The sequence below is a fragment of the Liolophura sinensis genome, chromosome 3 (genome assembly GCF_032854445.1).
Source record: "Liolophura sinensis isolate JHLJ2023 chromosome 3, CUHK_Ljap_v2, whole genome shotgun sequence".
Classification (NCBI taxonomy): domain Eukaryota; kingdom Metazoa; phylum Mollusca; class Polyplacophora; order Chitonida; family Chitonidae; genus Liolophura; species Liolophura sinensis.
The window spans coordinates 879,239-903,130 of NC_088297.1; the positions used below are offsets into that span (position 1 = coordinate 879,239).

At 39.6% G+C, this 23,892-nt stretch overlaps 1 protein-coding gene across 1 annotated transcript; it reads left to right on the forward strand.

Annotated features, from left to right (window-relative positions):
* The first annotated feature begins 2,078 nt into the window (after positions 1-2,078).
* LOC135463930 (uncharacterized) lies at positions 2,079-21,525 on the forward strand. The gene is made up of 5 exons (XM_064741394.1): positions 2,079-2,248; positions 3,268-3,416; positions 17,737-17,914; positions 19,424-19,555; positions 21,231-21,525. The coding sequence occupies exons 1-5, from the start codon at positions 2,079-2,081 to the stop codon at positions 21,523-21,525; spliced, it is 924 nt and encodes a 307-aa protein (XP_064597464.1).
* The last annotated feature ends 2,367 nt before the right edge of the window (positions 21,526-23,892 follow it).

The following is a 23,892-nucleotide window of genomic DNA, read 5'->3' on the forward strand; positions in this document are numbered from 1 at the left end:
TTACTGGTGTGTCCACAGTGCCCTGAGCCCATCCATCATGTTTTACTGGTGTGTCTGTAGTACACTGAGCCCATCCATCATGTTTTACTGGTGTGTGTTCGCAGTGCACTGAGCCCATCCATCATGTTTTACTGGTGTGTGTTCGCACTGCACTGAGCCCATCCACCATGTTTTACTGGTGTGTGTCCGCAGTACACTGAGCCCATCCATTATGTTTTACTGGTGTGTGTTCGCAGTACACTGAGCCCATCCATCATGTTTGCGTGTTCGCAGTACGCTGAGCCCATCCATCATGTTTTGCTAATGTGTCCGCAGAGCACTGAGCTCATCCATCATGTTTTACTGATGTGTCTGCAATACATTGCTTAAAGACAAATATTGTTTTTTGTCTTGTTGACGCTATTTTAACTCGAAAAATGCATGTTTAATTTTTAAAGCTGGAGGGTATTATTTATGTACGATTGCGGCAATAGTTTTCTGTGAACTGAACATTGTCTATTAGAATAGTCTGATACACCCCTTATTGCCTTGGAGCAAATAATTCAAACTGAGTCGCCATTTAGACTAATCTACATATGTGTGTATGCCCCTATGTAAGGTTACTGGGATTTAGATAACTGTCCAGTATTATCTAGGGGCCTCCGTGACTCAGTTGGTTTGCGCTTCTGACCCAGGAGTCTCTTACCCTTGCGGTCGCTATGAGTTCAAGTCCAGCTCATGCTGGTTTCCCCTCCAGCCGTAAGTGGGAAGGTATGGCAGCAACCTGCAGATGGTTGTGGTCCCCCCCCCCCCCTCCCCCCCCGCATTATGCCCGGTTTCCACCCACCATAATGTTGGCAGCCAATCAAAGTACTATCCATCTAGTGAAATATCTATATAGACCCAAGCTATCTAGCATCTGGTGTTTCGCAATCCTAACTGTATGGCTGTAAAAAGATTACAGCCAATAAAGTTAAACCAGAGCAGCGACGACAGTGTGATAGTTGGCATATGGTCACACATAACTGGTGAAATACGACTACAGCAAAGAGAGTAAACCAGAGCAGCGACGACAGTGTGATAGTTGGCATATGGTCACATATAACTGGTGAAATACGACTACAGCAAAGAGAGTAAAACCAGAGCAGCGACGACAGTGTGATAGTTGGCATATGGTCACACATAACTGGTGAAATACGACTACAGCAAAGAGAGTAAAACCAGAGCAGCGACGACAGTGTGATAGTTGGCATATGGTCACACATAACTGGTGAAATACGACTACAGCAAAGAGAGTAAAACCAGAGCAGCGACGACAGTGTGATAGTTGGCATATGATCACATATAACTGGTGAAATACGACTACAGCAAAGAGAGTAAAACCAGAGCAGCGACGACAGTGTGATAGTTGGCATATGGTCACATATAACTGGTGAAATACGACTACAGCAAAGAGAGTAAAACCAGAGCAGCGACGACAGTGTGATAGTTGGCATATGGTCACATATAACTGGTGAAATACGACTACAGCAAAGAGAGTAAAACCAGAGCAGCGACGACAGTGTGATAGTTGGCATATGGTCACACATAACTGGTGAAATACGACTACAGCAAAGAGAGTAAAACCAGAGCAGCGACGACAGTGTGATAGTTGGCATATGGTCACACATAACTGGTGAAATACGACTACAGCAAAGAGAGTAAAACCAGAGCAGCGACGACAGTGTGATAGTTGGCATATGGTCACATATAACTGGTGAAATACGACTACAGCAAAGAGAGTAAAACCAGAGCAGCGACGACAGTGTGATAGTTGGCATATGGTCACATATAACTGGTGAAATACGGCCTCTTGTCAATTTTCCTTAGTTAGGTTTTTATTCCAATTGTTCAAGTATATGCTTAAAAAATAGTACCGTGCACACCCTCTAGCACAATGGTTTTGGTAGAATTGGTAAACGTTATCTGTGATGTTAATGTTGTTCAGTAGTTTAAATCTAAAATTACTCAATGCCGTTTCATCACATTTAACGGATTGTCTCAATTATATTTTATTGATAAGGCAAGAATCTCAAACAAAACCATCCCAATTGTTCTTTATGTTAGCAGATGCACGAGCGGTGGAGATAGAATTCTATAACATCGGCCTCAGCGAGTGGAATGAACATTCCTATACCAGGGTGTTTCAGTCCACGCTGGCTTTGCGAGCCAACGCGTACTGCCCCAGTCACCTAAAAGAGTGCGGGTTACAGGAGTGGTTAGCTGACATGTAAGTAGCCGACATACATCTGTTTTCTAATCTGGATTTTTTTTGGGGAGGGGGGGGGGAGGGGGTTACCACGAAGTTTTATTTATTCATTTACTTAATTCATTGATGTGTACAACATCATGCAATGCACAATTATGCACTTTAGGTTTACTGTCACGGGAAGCGGGGCATGGATGGGGGGCAAAAATGAGGGCGGTGGTGGGGGCGGGGTAGGTAGGCATATACAGGCAAAGTATAAACCAACGCCATGTGCCTGACACCTCTGGATTTTATATTTTACTTATACGGTGGCAGCCAGCATTATGGTAGGAGGGAACCGGGCAGAGGGGGAAACCCACGACCATCTACAGGCTGCTCCCAGACCTTCCCAGCATTGGGCTCTAACTTACAATTATATTTGAAAATGTTAAAGGAAATACATGCTGTTATGACTAAAATGACTCTTCTCAAGTGAAATATATAGAATGGTTTGCCAGACATTTGAGATTTAAAATTTGAGACCATAAATTATCCAATTCTCTGTGCTCTTTGACAGCCGGAGGAAGCTATGCAGTGTTTTGTTTTCTGTTCACTTCAATTCAATAACAGACCGGCCCCCATAGCACAGTTGGTCGAGGGTCCGCTTCGGGAGCCGTAGATCAAGGCTCAATCCTGGGTCGAGTCACACTTAAGGCCTTAAAAGAGGAAGTCGTGATGTCCTCGCTTGGCGTTCAGCATGAAGTGGATAGTGCAACGACTGGTTGACCTGTATCAATATAATAATATAAATACAATGGCTCGCTTACTTGCCTTTTGTAAGGCGTCTCAGTGAAGCAGCGGTAGAAATCCGTCTTGCGGCAAGGAGGCACATTAAATGCACTCTAATGATTCCTTCGTCGTCAGATGACTGAAAAATTGTTCAGTATGTCGTTAAACCCCAAGCACTCACTCGCTTACTCATTCACTCTGTTCAATAACCTGTGAAATGTGAGATTTACCTGTCAATCAACTTGAATATTCCACTTCTGACCTTTCTGTAGACCGTTCAGAGCCTCAGACGCGGTCGTGATTGACGGATACCCCGCCCAGTTAAGATCGAACGTCGCCATTAACGTTAAGATGCAGTTCAATACATCAATGAATACCACCTCTCCAACACAGACTCACCTGTCATCAGCGGCTTTAAGAAGTAAGTAGATGCATATACACTTTTAAAATTGTCAGGATACCAAATCAAAAATGCTGTGGTTTTATTCCCCTTAATTTTAAATATATGGGCTACAGACTAGACGAGACTAGGTTTATTAATGCATTTAGTGATAACCAGTGAACTTAGAAATTTCAACATCTGTGAATATTTTGGAATAGCCTTTGTGGATATAATGGTGTAGCAGGTTAGACACTCAATCTTTGTGGATTTAATGTTGGAACAGACTAGATACCCTTAGTCTTTGTAGATTTAATGTTGGAACAGACTAGATACTCTTAGTCTTTGTAGATTTAATGTTGGAACAGACTAGATACCCTCAGTCTTTGTGGATTTAATGTTGGAACAGACTAGATACTCTCAGTCTTTGTGGATTTAATATTGGAGCAGACTAGATACTCTCAGTCATTGTGGATTTCATGTTGGAACAGACTAGATACTCTTAGTCTTTGTGGATTTAATGTTGGAACAGACTAGATACTCTTAGTCTTTGTGGATTTAATGTTGGAACAGACTAGATACTCTCAGTCTTTGTGGATTTAATGTTGGAACAGACTAGATACTCTCAGTCATTGTGGATTTAATATTGGAGCAGACTAAATACTCTCAGTCATTGTGGATTTAATATTGGAACAGACTAGATACTCTTAGTCTTTGTGGATTTAATGTTGGGGCAGACTAGATACTCTCAGTCTTTGTGGATTTAATGTTGGAACAGACTAGATACTCTCAGTCATTGTGGATTTAATGTTGGAACAGACTAGATGCTCTCAGTCTTTGTGGATTTAATGTTGGAACAGACTAGATACTCTCAGTCATTGTGGATTTAATATTGGAGCAGACTAGATACTCTCAGTCATTGTGGATTTAATATTGGAACAGACTAGATACTCTCAATCTTTGTGAATTTAATGTTGGAACAGACTAAATACTCTCAATCTTTGTGAATTTAATGTTGGAGAAGACTAGACACTCTCGAACTTTGTGGATTTAATGTTGGAGCAGAGTAAATACTCTCAGTCATTGTGGATTTAATATTGGAGCAGGCTAGATACTCTCAGTCATTGTGGATTTAATATTGGAACAGACTAGATACTCTTAGTCTTTGTGGATTTAATGTTGGGGCAGACTAGATACTCTCAGTCTTTGCGGACTTAATGTTGGAACAGACTAGATATTCTCAGTCATTGTGGATTTAATGTTGGAACAGACTAGATGCTCTCAGTCTTTGTGGACTTAATGTTGGAACAGACTAGATACTCTCAGTCATTGTGGATTTAATATTGGAGCAGCCTAGACACTCTCAGTCATTGTGGATTTAATATTGGAACAGACTAGACACTCTCAGTCTTTGTGGATTTAATGTTGGAACAGACTAAATACTCTCAATCTTTGTGAATTAAATGTTGGAGAAGACTTGACACTCTCGGTCTTTGTGGATTTAATGTTGGAGCAGAGTAGACACTCTCAGTCTTTGTGGATTTAATGTTGGAGCAGACTAGATACCCTCAGTCTTTGTGGATTTAATGTAGGAACAGACTAGACACTCTCGGTCTTTGTGAATTTAATATTGGAGCAGACTAGATACTCTCAGTCATTGTGGATTTAATATTGGAACAGACTAGACACTCTCAGTCTTTGTGAATTTAATGTTGGAACAGACTAAATACTCTCAATCTTTGTGAATTTAATATTGGAGAAGACTAGACACTCTCGGTCTTTGTGGATTTAATGTTGGAGCAGAGTAGATACTCTCAGTCATTGTGGATTTAATATTGGAGCAGACTAGATACTCTCAGTCATTGTGGATTTAATATTGGAACAGACTAGATACTCTTAGTCTTTGTGGATTTAATGTTGGGGCAGACTAGATACTCTCAGTCTTTGTGGATTTATTGTTGGAACAGACTAGATACTCTCAGTCATTGTGGATTTAATGTTGGAACAGACTAGATGCTCTCAGTCTTTGTTGATTTAATGTTGGAACAGACTAGATACTCTCAGTCATTGTGGATTTAATATTGGAGCAGACTAGATACTTTCAGTCATTGTGGATTTAATATTGAAACAGACTAGACACTCTCAGTCTTTGTGGATTTAATGTTGGAACAGACTAAATACTCTCAATCTTTGTGAATTTAATGTTGGAGAAGACTAAACACTCTCGGTCTTTGTGGATTTAATGTTGGAGCAGAGTAGACACTCTCAGTCTTTGTGGATTTAATGTTGGAGCAGACTAGATACTCTCGGTCTTTGTGGATTTAATGTAGGAACAGACTAGATACTCTCAGTCATTGTGGATTTAATATTGGAGCAGACTAGATACTCTCAGTCATTGTGGATTTAATATTGGAACAGACTAGACACTCTCAGTCTTTGTGAATTTAATGTTGGAACAGACTAAATACTCTCAATCTTTGTGAATTTAATGTTGGAGAAGACTAGACACTCTCGGTCTTTGTGGATTTAATGTTGGAGCAGACTAGATACTCTCAGTCATTGTGGATTTAATATTGGAGCAGACTAGATACTCTCAGTCATTGTGGATTTAATATTGGAACAGTCTAGATACTCGTAGTCTAGGTGGATTTAATGTTGGGGCAGACTAGATACTCTTAGTCTTTGTGGATTTAATGTTGGAACAGACTAGATACTCTCAGTCATTGTGGATTTATTGTTGGAACAGACTAGATGCTCTCAGTCTTTGTGGATTTAATGTTGGAACAGGCTAGATACTCTCAGTCATTGTGGATTTAATATTGGAGCAGACTAGATACTCTCAGTCATTGTGGATTTAATATTGGAACAGACTAGATACTCTCAGTCATTGTGGATTTATTGTTGGAACAGACTAGATACTCTCAGTCATTGTGGATTTAATGTTGGAACAGACTAGATGCTCTCAGTCTTTGTTGATTTAATGTTGGAACAGACTAGATACTCTCAGTCATTGTGGATTTAATATTGGAGCAGACTAGATACTTTCAGTCATTGTGGATTTAATATTGAAGCAGACTAGACACTCTCAGTCTTTGTGGATTTAATGTTGGAACAGACTAAATACTCTCAGTCTTTGTGAATTTAATGTTGGAGAAGACTAAACACTCTCGGTCTTTGTGGATTTAATGTTGGAGCAGAGTAGACACTCTCAGTCTTTGTGGATTTAATGTTGGAGCAGACTAGATAGTCTCGGTCTTTGTGGATTTAATGTAGGAACAGACTAGATACTCTCAGTCATTGTGGATTTAATGTTGGAGCAGACTAGACACTCTCAGTCATTGTGGATTTAATATTGGAACAGACTAGACACTCTCAGTCTTTGTGAATTTAATGTTGGAACAGACTAAATACTCTCAATCTTTGTGAATTTAATGTTGGAGAAGACTAGACACTCTCGGTCTTTGTGGATTTAATGTTGGAGCAGACTAGATACTCTCAGTCATTGTGGATTTAATATTGGAGCAGACTAGATACTCTCAGTCATTGTGGATTTAATATTGAAACAGTCTAGATACTCGTAGTCTTTGTGGATTTAATGTTGGGGCAGACTAGATACTCTTAGTCTTTGTGGATTTAATGTTGGAACAGACTAGATACTCTCAGTCATTGTGGATTTATTGTTGGAACAGACTAGATGCTCTCAGTCTTTGTGGATTTAATGTTGGAACAGACTAGATACTCTCAGTCATTGTGGATTTAATATTGGAGCAGACTAGATACTCTCAGTCATTGTGGATTTAATATTGGAACAGACTAGACACTCTCAGTCTTTGTGGATTTAATGTTGGAACAGACTAAATACTCTCAATCTTTGTGAATTTATTGTTGGAGAAGACTAGACACTCTCGGTCTTTGTGGATTTTATGTTGGAACAGAGTAGACACTCTCAGTCTTTGTGGATTTAATGTTGGAGCAGACTAGATACTCTCGGTCTTTGTGGATTTAATGTAGGAACAGACTAGACACTCTCAGTCTTTGTGGATTTAATATTCGACCAAACTGGACATTCTCAGTCTTTGTGGATTTAATGGTGGAGCACAGTAGAATACTCTCAGTCTTTGTGGATTTAATATTGGAGCAGACGAGACACTCTCGGTCTTTGTGGATTTAATGTAGTAAGAGACTAGACATTCTCAGTCTTTGTGGATTTAATGTTTGAGCATACTAGTCAGTCTCGGTCTTTGTGGATTTAATGTTGGAGCAGACTAGACACTCTCGGTCTTTGTGAATTTAATGTAGGAAGAGACTAGACTCTCTCAGTCCTTGTGGATTTAATGTTTGAGCATACTAGACACTATCGGTCTTTGTGGATTTAATGTTGGAACAGACTAGATACTCTTAGTCTTTGTAGATTTAATTTTGGAACAGACTAGATACTGTTAGTCTTTGTGGATTTAATGGAGGAACAGACTAGATACTCTCAGTCTTCGTGGATTTAATATTGGAGCATACTAGACACTCTAAGTCTTTGTGGATTTAATGTTGGAGCAGACTAGACACTCTCAGTCTTTGTGGATTTAATGTTGGAGCAGACTAGATACTCTCGGTCGTTTTGGATTTAATGTATGAACAGACTAGGTACTCTCAGTCTTTGTGGATTTAATGTTGCAGCATACTAGACACTCTAAGTCTTTGTGGATTTAATGTTGGAGCAGACTAGACACTCTCGGTCTTTGTGGATTTAATATTGGAGCATACTAGACACTCTCAGTCTTTGTGGATTTAATGGTGGAGCACAGTAGAATACTCTCAGTCTTTGTGCATTTAATATTGGAGCAGACTAGACACTCTCGGTCTTTGTGGATTTAATGTTGGAGCAGACTAGACACTCTCGGTCTTTTTGGATTTAATGTAGGAACAGACTAGATACTCTCAGTCTTTGTGGATTTAATGTTGGAGCATACTAGACACACTCAGTCTGTGTGGATTTAATGTTGGAGCAGACTAGACACTCTCGGTCTTTGTGGATTTAATGTTGGAGCAGACTAGATACTCTCGGTCTTTGTGGATTTAATGTAGGAACAGACTAGATACTCTCAGTCTTTGTGGATTTAATGTTGGAACAGACTAGATACTCTCAGTTTTTGTGGATTTAATGTAGGAACAGACTAGATACTTTTAGTCTTTGTGGATTTAATGTTGGATCATACTAGACACTCTCAGTCTGTGTGGATTTAATGTTGGAGCATACTAGACACTCTCGGTCTTTGTGGATTTAATGTTGGAGCAGACTAGATACTCTCAGTCTTTGTGGATTTAATGTAGGAACAGACTAGATACTCTCAGTCTTTGTGGATTTAATGTTGGAGCAGGTTAGATACTCTCAGTCTTTGTGGATTTAATGTAGGAACAGACTAGATACTCTCAGTCTTTGTGGATTTAATGTTGGAGCAGACTAGACACTCTCAGTCTGTGTGGATTTAATGTTGGAGCAGACTAGACACTCTCGGTCTTTGTGGATTTAATGTAGGAACAGACTAGACACTCTCAGTCTTTGTGGATTTATTGTAGGAACAGACTAGATACTCTCAGTCTTTGTGGATTTAATGTTGGAGCAGACTAAAAACTCTCAGTCATTGTGGATTTAATGTTGGAGCAGACTAGACACTCTCGGTCTTTGTGGATTTAATGTAGGAACAGACTAGACATTCTCGGTCTTTGTGGATTTAATGTAGGAACAGACTAGATACTCTCAGTCTTTGTGGATTTAATGTTGGAGCAAACTAGACACTCTCAGTCTTTGTGGATTTAATGTAGGAACAGACTACATACTCTCAGTCTTTGGGGATTTAATGTAGGAACAGACTAGATACTCTCAGTCTTTGTGGATTTAATGTTGGAACAGACTAGATACTCTCAGTCTTTGTGGATTTAATGTTGGAGCATACTAGACACTCTCAGTCTGTGTGGATTTAATGTTGGAGCAGACTAGACACTGTCGGTCTTTGTGGATTTAATGTAGGAACAGACTAGACACTCTTGGTCTTTGTGGATTTAATGTAGGAACAGACTGGATACTCTCAGTCTTTGTGGATTTAATGTTGGAGCATACTAGACACTCTCAGTCTGTGTGGATTTAATGTTGGAGCTGACTAGACACACTTGGTCTTTGTGGATTTAATGTAGGAACAGACTAGACACTCTCGGTCTTTGTGGATTTAATGTAGGAACAGACTAGATACTCTCAGTCTTTGTGGATTTAATGTTGGAGCAAACTAGACACTCTCAGTCGTTGTGGATTTAATGTAGGAACAGACTAGATACTCTCAGTCTTTGTGGATTTAATGTAGGAACAGACTAGATACTCTCAGTCTTTGGGGATTTAATGTTGGAACAGACTAGATACTCTCAGTCTTTGTGGATTTAATGTTGGAACAGACTACACACTCTCGGTCTTTGTGGATTTAATGTTGGAGCATACTAGACACTCTCAGTCTTTGTGGATTTAATGTTGGAGCACAGTAGAACACTCTCAGTCTTTGTGGATTTAATATTGGAGCAGACTAGACACTCTCGGTCTTTGTGGATTTAATGTTGGAGCAGACTAGACACTCTCGGTCTTTTTGGATTTAATGTAGGAACAGACTAGATACTCTCAGTCTTTGTGGATTTAATGTTGGAGCATACTAGACACACTCAGCCTGTGTGGATTTAATGTTGGAGCAGACTAGACACTCTCGGTTTTTGTGGATTTAATGTTGGAGCAGACTAGATACTCTCAGTCTTTGTGGATTTAATGTAGGAACAGACTAGATACTCTCAGTCTTTGTGGATTTAATGTTGGAACAGACTAGATACTCTCAGTTTTTGTGGATTTAATGTAGGAACAGACTAGATACTTTTAGTCTTTGTGGATTTAATGTTGGATCATACTAGACACTCTCAGTCTGTGTGGATTTAATGTTGGAGCATACTAGACACTCTCGGTCTTTGTGGATTTAATGTTGGAGCAGACTAGATACTCTCAGTCTTTGTGGATTTAATGTAGGAACAGACTAGATACTCTCAGTCTTTGTGGATTTAATGTTGGAACAGGTTAGATACTCTCAGTCTTTGTGGATTTAATGTAGGAACAGACTAGATACTCTCAGTCTTTGTGGATTTAATGTTGGAGCAGACTAGACACTCTCAGTCTGTGTGGATTTAATGTTGGAGCAGACTAGACACTCTCGGTCTTTGTGGATTTAATGTAGGAACAGACTAGACACTCTCAGTCTTTGTGGATTTATTGTAGGAACAGACTAGATACTCTCAGTCTTTGTGGATTTAATGTTGGAGCAGACTAAAAACTCTCAGTCATTGTGGATTTAATGTTGGAGCAGACTAGACACTCTCGGTCTTTGTGGATTTAATGTAGGAACAGACTAGACATTCTCGGTCTTTGTGGATTTAATGTTGGAGCATACTAGATACTCTCAGTTTTTGTGGATTTAATATTGGAGCAGACTAGACACTCTCAGTCTTTATGGATTTAATGGTGGAGCACAGTAGAATACTCTCAGTCTTTGTGGATTTAATATTGGAGCAGACTAGATACTCTCGGTCTTTGTGGATTTAATGTTGGGGCAGACCAGACACTCTCGGTCTTTGTGGATTGCATATTGGAGCAGACTAGATACTCTCAGTCATTGTGGATTTAATGGTGGAGCACAGTAGAATACTCTCAGTCTTTGTGGATTTAATGTAGGAACAGACTAGATATTCTCAGTCTTTGTGGATTTAATGTTGGAGCATGCAAGACAATCTCAGTCTTTGTGGATTTAATGTTGGAGCAGACTAGACACTCTTGGTCTTTGTAGATTTAATGGAGGAACAGACTAGATACTCTCAGTCTTCGTGGATTTAATATTGGAGCATGCAAGACAATCTCAGTCTTTGTGGATTTAATGTTGGAGCAGACTAGACACTCTTGGTCTTTGTAGATTTAATGGAGGAACAGACTAGATACTCTCAGTCTTCGTGGATTTAATATTGGAGCATACTAGACACTCTAAGTCTTTGTGGATTTAATGTTGGAGCAGACTAGATACTCTCGGTCTTTTTGGATTTAATGTATGAACAGACTAGGTACTCTCAGTCTTTGTGGATTTAATGTTGGAGCATACTAGACACTCTAAGTCTTTGTGGATTTAATGTTGGAGCATACTAGACACTCTCAGTCTGTGTGGATTTAATGTTGGAGCAGACTAGACACTCTCGGTCTTTGTGGATTTAATGTTGGAGCAGACTAGATACTCTCGGTCTTTGTGGATTTAATGTAGGAACAGACTAGATACTCTCAGTCTTTGTGGATTTAATGTTGGAACAGACTAGATACTCTCAGTGTTTGTGGATTTAATGTAGGAACAGACTAGATACTTTTAGTCTTTGTGGATTTAATGTTGGAGCATACTAGACACTCTCAGTCTGTGTGGATTTAATGTTGGAGCAGACTAGACACTCTCGGTCTTTGTGGATTTAATGTTGGAGCATACTAGACACACTCTCAGTCTTTGTGGATTTAATGTAGGAACAGACTAGATACTCTCAGTCTTTGTGGATTTAATGTTGGAGCAGGTTAGATACTCTCAGTCTTTGTGGATTTAATGTAGGAACAGACTAGATACTCTCAGTCTTTGTGGATTTAATGTTGGAGCAGACTAGACACTCTCAGTCTGTGTGGATTTAATGTTGGAGCAGACTAGACACTCTCGGTCTTTGTGGATTTAATGTAGGAACAGACTAGACACTCTCAGTCTTTGTGGATTTATTGTAGGAACAGACTAGATACTCTCAGTCTTCGTGGATTTAATGTTGGAGCAGACTAAAAACTCTCAGTCATTGTGGATTTAATGTTGGAGCAGACTAGACACTCTCGGTCTTTTTGGATTTAATGTAGGAACAGACTAGACATTCTCGGTCTTTGTGGATTTAATGTAGGAAGAGACTAGATATTCTCAGTCTTTGTGGATTTAATGTTGGAGCAAACTAGACACTCTCAGTCTTTGTGGATTTAATGTAGGAACAGACTACATACTCTTAGTCTTTGGGGATTTAATGTAGGAACAGACTAGATACTCTCAGTCTTTGTGGATTTAATGTTGGAACAGACTAGATACTCTCAGTGTTTGTGGATTTAATGTTGGAGCATACTAGACACTCTCAGTGTGTGTGGATTTAATGTTGGAGCAGACTAGACACTGTCGGTCTTTGTGGATTTAATGTAGGAACAGACTAGACACTCTTGGTCTTTGTGGATTTAATGTAGGAACAGACTGGATACTCTCAGTCTTTGTGGATTTAATGTTGGAGCATACTAGACACTCTCAGTCTGTGTGGATTTAATGTTGGAGCTGACTAGACACTCTCTGTCTTTGTGGATTTAATGTAGGAACAGACTAGACATTCTCGGTCTTTGTGGATTTAATGTAGGAACAGACTAGATACTCTCAGTCTTTGTGGATTTAATGTTGGAGCAAACTAGACACTCTCAGTCGTTGTGGATTTAATGTAGGAACAGACTAGATACTCTCAGTCTTTGTGGATTTAATGTAGGAACAGACTAGATACTCTCAGTCTTTGTGGATTTAATGTTGGAACAGACTAGGTACTCTCAGTCTTTGTGGATTTAATGTTGGAACAGACTAGATACTCTCAGTCTTTGTGGATTTAATGTTGGAACAGACTAGATACTCTCAGTCTTTGTGGATTTAATGTAGGAACAGACTAGATACTCTCAGTCTTTGTGGATTTAATGTTGGAGCATACTAGACACTCTCAGTCTTTGTGGATTTAATGGTGGAGCACAGTAGAATACTCTCAGTCTTTGTGGATTTAATATTGGAGCAGACTAGACACTCTCGGTCTTTGTGGATTTAATGTAGGAACAGACTAGATACTCTCGGTCTTTGTGGATTTAATGTTGGAGCATACTAGATACTCTCAGTTTTTGTGGATTTAATATTGGAGCAGACTATACACTCTCAGTCTTTGTGGATTTAATGGTGGAGCACAGTAGAATACTCTCAGTCTTTGTGGATTTAATATTGGAGCAGACTAGATACTCTCGGTCTTTGTGGATTTAATGTTGGAGCAGACTAGATACTCTCAGTCTTTGTGGATTTAATGTAGGAACAGACTAGATACTCTCAGTTCTTGTGGATTTAATGTTGGAGCATACTAGACACTCTCAGTCTTTGTGGATTTAATGTTGGAGCAGACTAGACACTCTCGGTCTTTGTGGATTTAATGTAGGAACAGACTAGATACTCTCAGTCTTTGTGGATTTAATGTTGGAGCAGACTAGACACTCTCAGTCTGTGTGGATTTAATGTTGGAGCAGACTAGACACTCTCGGTCTTTGTGGATTTAATGTAGGAACAGACTAGACACTCTCAGTCTTTGTGGATTTATTGTAGGAACAGACTAGATACTCTCAGTCTTTGTGGATTTAATGTTGGAGCAGACTAAAAACTCTCAGTCATTGTGGATTTAATGTTGGAGCAGACTAGACACTCTCGGTCTTTGTGGATTTAATGTAGGAACAGAGTAGACATTCTCGGTCTTTGTGGATTTAATGTTGGAGCATACTAGATACTCTCAGTTTTTGTGGATTTAATATTGGAGCAGACTAGACACTCTCAGTCTTTATGGATTTAATGGTGGAGCACAGTAGAATACTCTCAGTCTTTGTGGATTTAATATTGGAGCAGACTAGATACTCTCGGTCTTTGTGGATTTAATGTTGGGGCAGACCAGACACTCTCGGTCTTTGTGGATTGCATATTGGAGCAGACTAGATACTCTCAGTCATTGTGGATTTAATGGTGGAGCACAGTAGAATACTCTCAGTCTTTGTGGATTTAATGTAGGAACAGACTAGATATTCTCAGTCTTTGTGGATTTAATGTTGGAGCATGCTAGACAATCTCAGTCTTTGTGGATTTAATCTTGGAGCAGACTAGACACTCTTGGTCTTTGTAGACTTAATTGAGGAACAGACTAGATACTCTCAGTCTTCGTGGATTTAATATTGGAGCATACTAGACACTCTAAGTCTTTGTGGATTTAATGTTGGAGCAGACTAGACACTCTCAGTCTTTGTGGATTTAATGTTGGAGCAGACTAGATACTCTCGGTCTTTTTGGATTTAATGTAGGAACAGACTAGGTACTCTCAGTCTTTGTGGATTTAATGTTGGAGCATACTAGACACTCTAAGTCTTTGTGGATTTAATGTTGGAGCAGACTAGACACTCTCGGTCTTTGTGGATTTAATATTGGAGCATACTAGACACTCTCAATCTTTGTGGATTTAATGGTGGAGCACAGTAGAATACTCTCAGTCTTTGTGGATTTAATATTGGAGCAGACTAGACACTCTCGGTCTTTGTGGATTTAATGTTGGAGCAGACTAGACACTCTCGGTCTTTTTGGATTTAATGTAGGAACAGACTAGATACTCTCAGTCTTTGTGGATTTAATGTTGGAGCATACTAGACACTCTCAGTCTGTGTGGATTTAATGTTGGAGCAGACTAGACACTCTCGGTCTTTGTGGATTTAATGTTTGAGCAGACTAGATACTCTCGGTCTTTGTGGATTTAATGTAGGAACAGACTAGATACTCTCAGTCTTTGTGGATTTAATGTTGGAACAGACTAGATACTCTCAGATTTTGTGGATTTAATGTAGGAACAGACTAGATACTTTTAGTCTTTGTGGATTTAATGTTGGAGCATACTAGACACTCTCAGTCTGTGTGGATTTAATGTTGGAGCAGACTAGACACTCTCGGTCTTTGTGGATTTAATGTTGGAGCAGACTAGATACTCTCAGTCTTTGTGGATTTAATGTAGGAACAGACTAGATACTCTCAGTCTTTGTGGATTTAATGTTGGAGCAGGTTAGATACTCTCAGTCTTTGTGGATTTAATGTTGGAGCAGACTAGACACTCTCAGTCTGTGTGGATTTAATGTTGGAGCAGACTAGACACTCTCGGTCTTTGTGGATTTAATGTAGGAACAGACTAGACACTCTCAGTCTTTGTGGATTTATTGTAGGAACAGACTAGATACTCTCAGTCTTTGTGGATTTAATGTTGGAGCAGACTAAAAACTCTCAGTCATTGTGGATTTAATGTTGGAGCAGACTAGCCACTCTCGGTCTTTGTGGATTTAATGTAGGAACAGACTAGACATTCTCGGTCTTTGTGGATTTAATGTAGGAACAGACTAGATTCTCTCAGTCTTTGTGGATTTAATGTTGGAGCAAACTAGACACTCTCAGTCTTTGTGGATTTAATGTAGGAACAGACTACATACTCTCAGTCTTTGGGGATTTAATGTAGGAACAGACTAGATACTCTCAGTCTTTGTGGATTTAATGTTGGAGCAGACTAGATACTCTCAGTGTTTGTGGATTTAATGTTGGAGCATACTAGACACTCTCAGTCTGTGTGGATTTAATGTTGGAGCAGACTAGACACTGTCGGTCTTTGTGGATTTAATGTAGGAACAGACTAGACACTCTTGGTCTTTGTGGATTTAATGTAGGAACAGACTGGATACTCCCAGTCTTTGTGGATTTAATGTTGGAGCATACTAGACACTCTCAGTCTGTGTGGATTTAATATTGGAGCTGACTAGACACTCTCGGTCTTTGTGGATTTAATGTTGGAACAGACTAGACATTCTCGGTCTTTGTGGATTTAATGTAGGAACAGACTAGATACTCTCAGTCTTTGTGGATTTAATGTTGGAGCAAACTAGACACTCTCAGTCGTTGTGGATTTAATGTAGGAACAGACTAGATACTCTCAGTCTTTGTGGATTTAATGTAGGAACAGACTAGATACTCTCAGTCTTTGTGGATTTAATGTTGGAACAGACTAGATACTCTCAGTCTTTGTGGATTTAATGTTGGAACAGACTAGATACTCTCAGTCTTTGTGGATTTAATGTTGGAACAGACTAGATACTCTCAGTCTTTGTGGATTTAATGTTGGAGCATACTAGACACTCTCAGTCTTTGTGGATTTAATGGTGGAGCACAGTAGAATACTCTCAGTCTTTGTGGATTTAATATTGGAGCAGACTAGACACTCTCGGTCTTTGTGGATTTAATGTAGGAACAGACTAGATACTCTCGGTCTTTGTGTAATTAGTGTTGGAGCATACTAGATACTCTCAGTTTTTGTGGATTTAATATTGGAGCAGACTATACACTCTCAGTCTTTGTGGATTTAATGGTGGAGCACAGTAGAATACTTTCAGTCTTTGTGGATTTAATATTGGAGCAGACTAGATACTCTCGGTCTTTGTGGATTTAATGTTGGAGCAGACTAGATACTCTCAGTCTTTGTGGATTTAATGTAGGAACAGACTAGATACTCTCAGTCCTTGTGGATTTAATGTTGGAGCATACTAGACACTCTCAGTCATTGTGGATTTAATGTTGGAGCAGACTAGACACTCTCGGTCTTTGTGGATTTAATATTGGAGCAGACTAGACACTCTCAGTCTTTGTGGATTTAATGGTGGAGCACAGTAGAATACTCTCAGTCTTTGTGGATTTAATATTGGAGGAGACTAGATACTCTCGGTCTTTTTGGATTTAATGTTGGAGCAGACTAGATACTCTCGGTCTTTGTGGATTTAATGTTGGAGCAGACTAGACACTCTCGGTCTTTGTGGATTTAATATTGGAGCAGACTAGACACTCTAAGTCTTTGTGGATTTAATGGTGGAGCACAGTAGAATACTCTCAGTCTTTGTGGATTTAATATTGGAGCAGACTAGATACTCTCGGTCTTTGTGAATTTAATGTTGGAGCAGACTAGACACTCTCGGTCTTTGTGGATTTAATGTCGGATCAGACTAGATACTCTCAGTCATTGTGGATTTAATATTGGAGCAGACTAGACACTTTCAGTCTTTGTGGATTTAATGTTGGAGCACAGTAGAATACTCTCGTTTTCGTGGATTTAATGTTGGAGCAGACTAGACACTCTCGGTCTTTGTGAATTTAATCTTGGAACAGACTAGATACTCTCAGTCTTTGTGGATTTAATAGTGGAGCACAGTAGAATACTCGTTGTCACCCAGTGTGTATTCTTTGGATTTCCATAATTTTTACATAATTTCCTGCAGATCTTACGTGATGTCTGTTTTTTGTTGCAGCCAGGGCCTAATGGTCGCTGACTTAGTAGAAAACATGGACCTTTTACGCTTCAACATGAGGTGGCCATTTTATTTTCAGTCAGGTTTGGGCGATAACGTATTTTCTCTAGCTATTTCTGACGTTCTCGTCACTGTCTTTTTCAGCCATCATAAAAAATTGCCGTGATGCTTTGAAGGTTGCTACAGAAAGCTGGATCGTGCGATTGGACGGCGAGCATCTTAGTCCACCACCCACGACCAGAGCCAATGAAATCATCATTCCTATCGCATTTGTTGCCTTATTTACGCTGATTGTACTGACGCTTACTCTGCACTATTGGAGGTAACTGATGCAAAGATTGGCGAGTCTGTTGCGGACGTTTTGGGGCCATAAAGTAGGCAACATATTCAGATTTTAGGTTTTCAATTACGTCCAAAATCGCTTAATGGAATCAACCCCAGATACCTTGAGTCCCTTTATATATGTAAAGTTTCACTGCATGGAAAATTAGGTACATCATAAAAATCTCCATGACGTCATGAGAGATGTAAGGCTTCACTCAGTGGGTATGGGGTATGGGTGGGGGCTAGGGAGGACATCTCAAATAAACTCTGTAGATGTTTCACTTCATGGAAAATTGGGCGCATCTCAATTATAGATGTAAAGTTTCAATATTGGAGAAAACTGGGCACATGTATAAAACCTTTTAGATATAAAGCTGGGAAATTAGGCACATCTCATAGACAACCTATAGATTTAATGTTTCACATTATGGTAAATTGGACACATTTCGTATAACCCTTCACTCAGTGAATAATTGGGCAGGTCTCAAACAAATCTTATAAGTGTGAAGTTTTCCAAAATAAAAATATGAGCACATCTCAAATATAAAATCTTATAGATGTAATGTTTCACTGAATGGAAAATTGGGCACACCTTAAATAAACCTTACAGGTGTTACGTTTCACTGAATGGAAAATTGGGCATATCTTAAATAAACCTTACAGGTGTTACGTTTCACTGAATGGAAAATTGGGCACACCTTAAATAAACCTTACAGTTGTTACGTTTCACTGAATGGAAAATTGGGCACATCTTAAATAAACCTTACAGTTGTTACGTTTCACTGAATGCAAAATTGGGTACATCTTAAATAAATCTTGCAGGCGTTACGTTTCACTGAATGGAAAATTGAGCACATCTTAAATAAACCTTACAGTTGTTACGTTTCACTGAATGCAAAGTTGCAAGATCTCAAACATGTCTTTTAGATGTCAGGTTTCGCTACATGAAAAATTGGGCACATCTTAACTTATAGGTGTAAGGTTTCAATAATGGACAAAACTGGGCACATATATCAAATAAACCTTATAGGTGTAAGGTTTCGCTAAATGCAAAAATGGGCACATGTGAACCAAGTCTTACAGATATAAGGTTTCGCTACATGAAACATTGGACACATCTTAAATAAACGCTAGAGGTGTAAGGTTTCGCTAGATGGAAAAGTAGGCACATCTCAGATGAACCTTACATCTGTAACGTTTCACCAAATGGAAAAATGAGCACATCTCAAATGAATCTCAAACATGTATAGTCTCAATAAATGGAAACTTGGGCACATCTCAGATAAATCTTACATATTTAAGGCATCGTTACATGGAAAATTGTGCACACCTCAGATAATCCTTAAAGGTGTAAAGTTTCTCCAGATGAAAAATTGAGCACATATCAAGTATAAAGTTTAAGGTGTATAAATGTAAGGTTTCATTAAATGGAAACAAAGCCATCATGTAGACCTCCTTCCTTTATGTCCCGCCATTTTCTTGATTTCATTTTCAATTTCCAATCCAGAAAGCGCAAGGATGCAGCTGAGCACAGACGGGAGATGAAAATAATGGCAAGTCACGGTGGAAGCCGAGTTAGCCCTAACCACGTGCTTTCCATGGACGATGGAAAAAGAAACCTGAAAGCCAACCAGCTAGAGTAAGATTACGTTTGTCTGGGCAGGAGGTGGGATTGGTGGTGGCTGTGGGGTTGGAGGTAGAAGTGGGAGGTGAGGTTGACTGTGAGGTTGGAGGTGGTTGTAGGGGTGGCTATGTAAGCCCCGTGAGGACATCTCACCCCGCGGCACCACGGTGCAAATCGCACGCGAAAGAAACCTTTCTCGTGCTGCGGCCCGCGACCTGCTGGACGCGACACGAGGGTGACGAGGACGGTCACCCTTCGCGACCACGTGATGTAGGCCTACGTACTATAGATCAATACTAGTAATCTGTAGGGCAGCCCGCTGAAAGAAATTGGCATTTGTTTGTAAGGGACATTCTTAAACCTTGCACTACGGTGTTCCCCGGTAGTGGGTGGCCATGCCCGGTTTTCTCCCACCATAATAATGACCAGCTTCATATAAGTGAAATATTCTTGAGTACGGCGTAAAGCACCAATAAAATAAATACATAAATAAATAACAGATCGATGATGAGACAACGATGGCACAACGTAGGATGACCACTGAGCTACAGCCATGATATATCTGTGTGTAAACATGCTATGCTTGCTTTGATCACAGAAGGTTCGTTGTCAGTATTTTTCACATGACGTCGGCAGCACGCCAGTTCCGCAGTAAATATATTGATCACGTGACGTTTCTCCTCTGCCGCCGTTCATTCAATATCACTGACGAGGAACATTAGTACAGAGTTCACTGAACTACGTGTACTTTGATTCACTGGCGGCCCCTTCTCAGCACTTTATCTGTATAGTGCTTTTCGGGCATCTTTACTATATCCTCCTTTATCTATGTAATATTTGTCCATCCATGTCTATACGTCCATGTGATATCTTTCCATGTGCACCTACATCGTATGTCAGCCATGAGACAAACCCAGAATCATAATGTTTACAAATAAATGGTAAGGTTTTTTTTTTCTCTCTCTCTCACTATTTTGTAATATGGAATTAACTATGATCCCTTTATTGTCGTCACTGGTAACAGTGAAGTGGTAACAAATTATGTTCGGAGTATCTGTGAATATTGCCTACCTCAAGCATGTGGCAGTCTGGCTGAAATACGACAAAGCATATTTGTACAGAGTATAGATTGTAAGTATTTTAACTAGAAGATTAACCATTTGACCATTGTCAACACATTCATTTTAAATGTTTTCTTGAATGGAGTTTTACACCATACTCTGACAGAGCCCAGTTAGGCAAAACTGTTTTACCCGCACAATAAGCTCAGTGTGGATGACATTGCTGGAAGTCAGGAGTTTGCCAACGATCGTAATGTAAGACCACCTCAAATACACCAAAATTCCGTGTCGAAACAATGTAGGGTTAAACTAACACTTGATGCGACTGAAAGGTTAGCTCCTTAAAAGGATACAGAATCGACGCCGATTGGCTGACGGTGGAGATAGGGTTGCCTGGGTTAAAGAGTGTAGCTCTGGTCACACTTGAATAAATATGCCATACCGATACTTAATATTCAGCTTAGGGTATGCATAGCTTAGACTGCCTATCTCTACGACCGACCAGACCAGTCAGAAACGACTCGGTGTCCCCTTAATCCATGACATCTGTTACGTTGTGGAATGTGATATCGATCTGCACACATAATCGGATTTTACTGATTGATTTATTTCACCGTTTGTTCTTTCAGATCGATTTTTCCCCCGAGTAGGAATCACAGAAGAGCAGACCTGAATTCCAGTCTGCAAGCAGCCACGCCCTCAAAGATCTCCATGACAACCGATGCAACTGACAGCGTCAAACGCGAGGAGGAAGGCCGGAAGCGCCACAAGAGGCGCCACCGGAAGAAGAAACACCGTGAGGAGGAGACAACTGACGAGACTCCTGATTTGCACAACTATAACTACCATCGGTTTTCTGAACCTGACAGGGTGGACCACAGTGGACTTCGGACTCGGGAAAGTACAGAGGTTACGGAGATGTAAATTTGCTTCCCGCAAGCTGGGAAAACCTCAGACGTAAAATGAATGATTGCAAACCAACAACAACATGTTTTTATTTTTTTTGAGGGTCTAATTTTCATTTGATTACTGTCTCCTTGACAAGACAATCATCTATTAAGGATTTGTTCTTCCATTCAACATCTGATTTTTCTTTCATGCCAAAATGATTATCGTAAGAGGGTAATTCGTCTGATAACAGTTGCTTTTTTAAACATCGGCATATTTTCCAGCATTGCGATTCAGACAATCATGTGTATGTATTGATAGCACAGGGAAGTCGTGTTTACGTGAAATACTGTACTATTTGCGTACGCGCATGTGCTATTCATATACTCTATATTCATTCGCATACATTTATGTATTTCATACAGGTGTGCTTGTCTCATCTTTTAATAGAATCTTCGTATTATTGGAATATTTTGCTTAATGGCATAGTTGTAAAATATAAGTTATATAGTTGTAAAATAAAAATATCTGACGAAACTAATAACACCGATACTGAGAAATGTAAATGGACCCTTGTCCTGAAGTGAAGTTACAAAGCGATTCAAATTTTTTGTTTGTGTCAGAAACTCCATTGAAATAAATTTACATAGCTGAAAGTTTTTTCTGGTCAACTGAAATGACGTTCTTCAAGAAATATATAGACAAATTCGAGCTTACGCTGAAAAATATGAAAATGGCGTATATGTATTCGTGTATAATAAGGAGTGAAGGGAGTGAGGGCTTGGCGTTTAACGTCGGTACTCAACAATTTTTCAGTCATATGACGACGAAGGAATCATTAGGGCGCATGTACGTGTAATGTGCCTCCTTGTTGCAGGACGGATTTCCATCTAAGAGCGGTGGAAATCCGTTTTGCGTACATGCACCCTAATGATTCCTTCGTCGTCATATGACTGAATAATTGTTAAGTACGACGTTAAACCCCAAGCACTCACTCACTCACTTAAATTAAATGATCAAATACGACGTAAAACCCAAAGCATTCATAAACGAAGTCAAACAATACGAGTCTACCCGAGCGAAGCACCCATACATATGCATGGCAATGCACGGGTCAATCGAACAAATAAAGATTCGGGTATTATCAGGTACAGGACTACGATGGAAGTGTCGTAAACTGTATGAATGAAATCGAGGTATGTTGGGAGATAATAAATACAGCTATGCTGGCAACAAGACGTAAATGTTACAAACTCCTTCAGATGTGAACATATTTGCAGCCAACGGTCGACCTGAGAGATACGCCATGTTACGTGTCGACAAGACAAACACAGATCTGATCATTGTCTAATAAATACACGAAATAATCCATAAATCAGTAACGCAACGACAAGAAATCATTTCAGAAAAACGATCCACATACCGTCTCGTAAACCCTGGTGCATAGTTATGGTTGAAACAGCCGTATGTGTTCTGACAGGGCGCACTCATAAACACTGTTTACTGATTTTATTACCGGTACGTGCGCCTAGTTATTTCCCTTAATAGAACACAGGCACGTGCGCTTGCAAGCTATTGGATATGACATTTAGTTAGATACACGCAAAAATAAACGAATATATGAAATTAATAGTACATCAGACGCAACTGCCCAGTTGTATAACTATAAACACTGTTTTCACTTGTTCTTAAATATCTCTATAAGTTTACATTTTCATTCGAAGCAAACTGCCCGCTTGAGCAAATCATTAAAATAAAGATAATATATAGGTGTTTAGGGATGTGTTGTGTTTTCTACTTTCTCTTGATCTTGACTCTTGATAATGATTCTGGTAAATTCACGACGTCTTATATTGATTCAAATTAGACATGGATTCTGAGAAATTCAGGTGTAATGAGGTTATCTTCCACAATTCAAAACTCAGACTGAAAAGCACAAACAATGCTGGTCAGGAAGTGCAGAACTTCTGTCAGAACGGTCAAACTCCGGATATTGTGTCGAGGGAAAACTTATCATGTCTGTATGAGAATGTGTAAAACTTTTCTCAGTACAGTCACACATCGGATATTGACAGGAGAAAACTTATCATGCTGTATCCGAATGTGTGAAACTTTTCTCAGTACAGTCGAACACCGGACATTGTGTGGAGAGAACTTATCTTGGCTGTATCCAAATGTGTAGGCCTAAAAATTTTCTCAGTACAATCGAACAGCGAGTACTGTATGGCGAAAACTTATCATGCCTGTATCCGAAAGTGAGTGAGTGAGTCATTGAAGTTTGGGGGTTTTAACGTCGTACAATTTTTCAGTCATATGACGACGAAGGAATCCTTAGTGTGTATGTGATGTGCCTCCTTGTTACAGGACGGATTTCCACCGCTCTTTTATCTAGTGCTGCTTCAA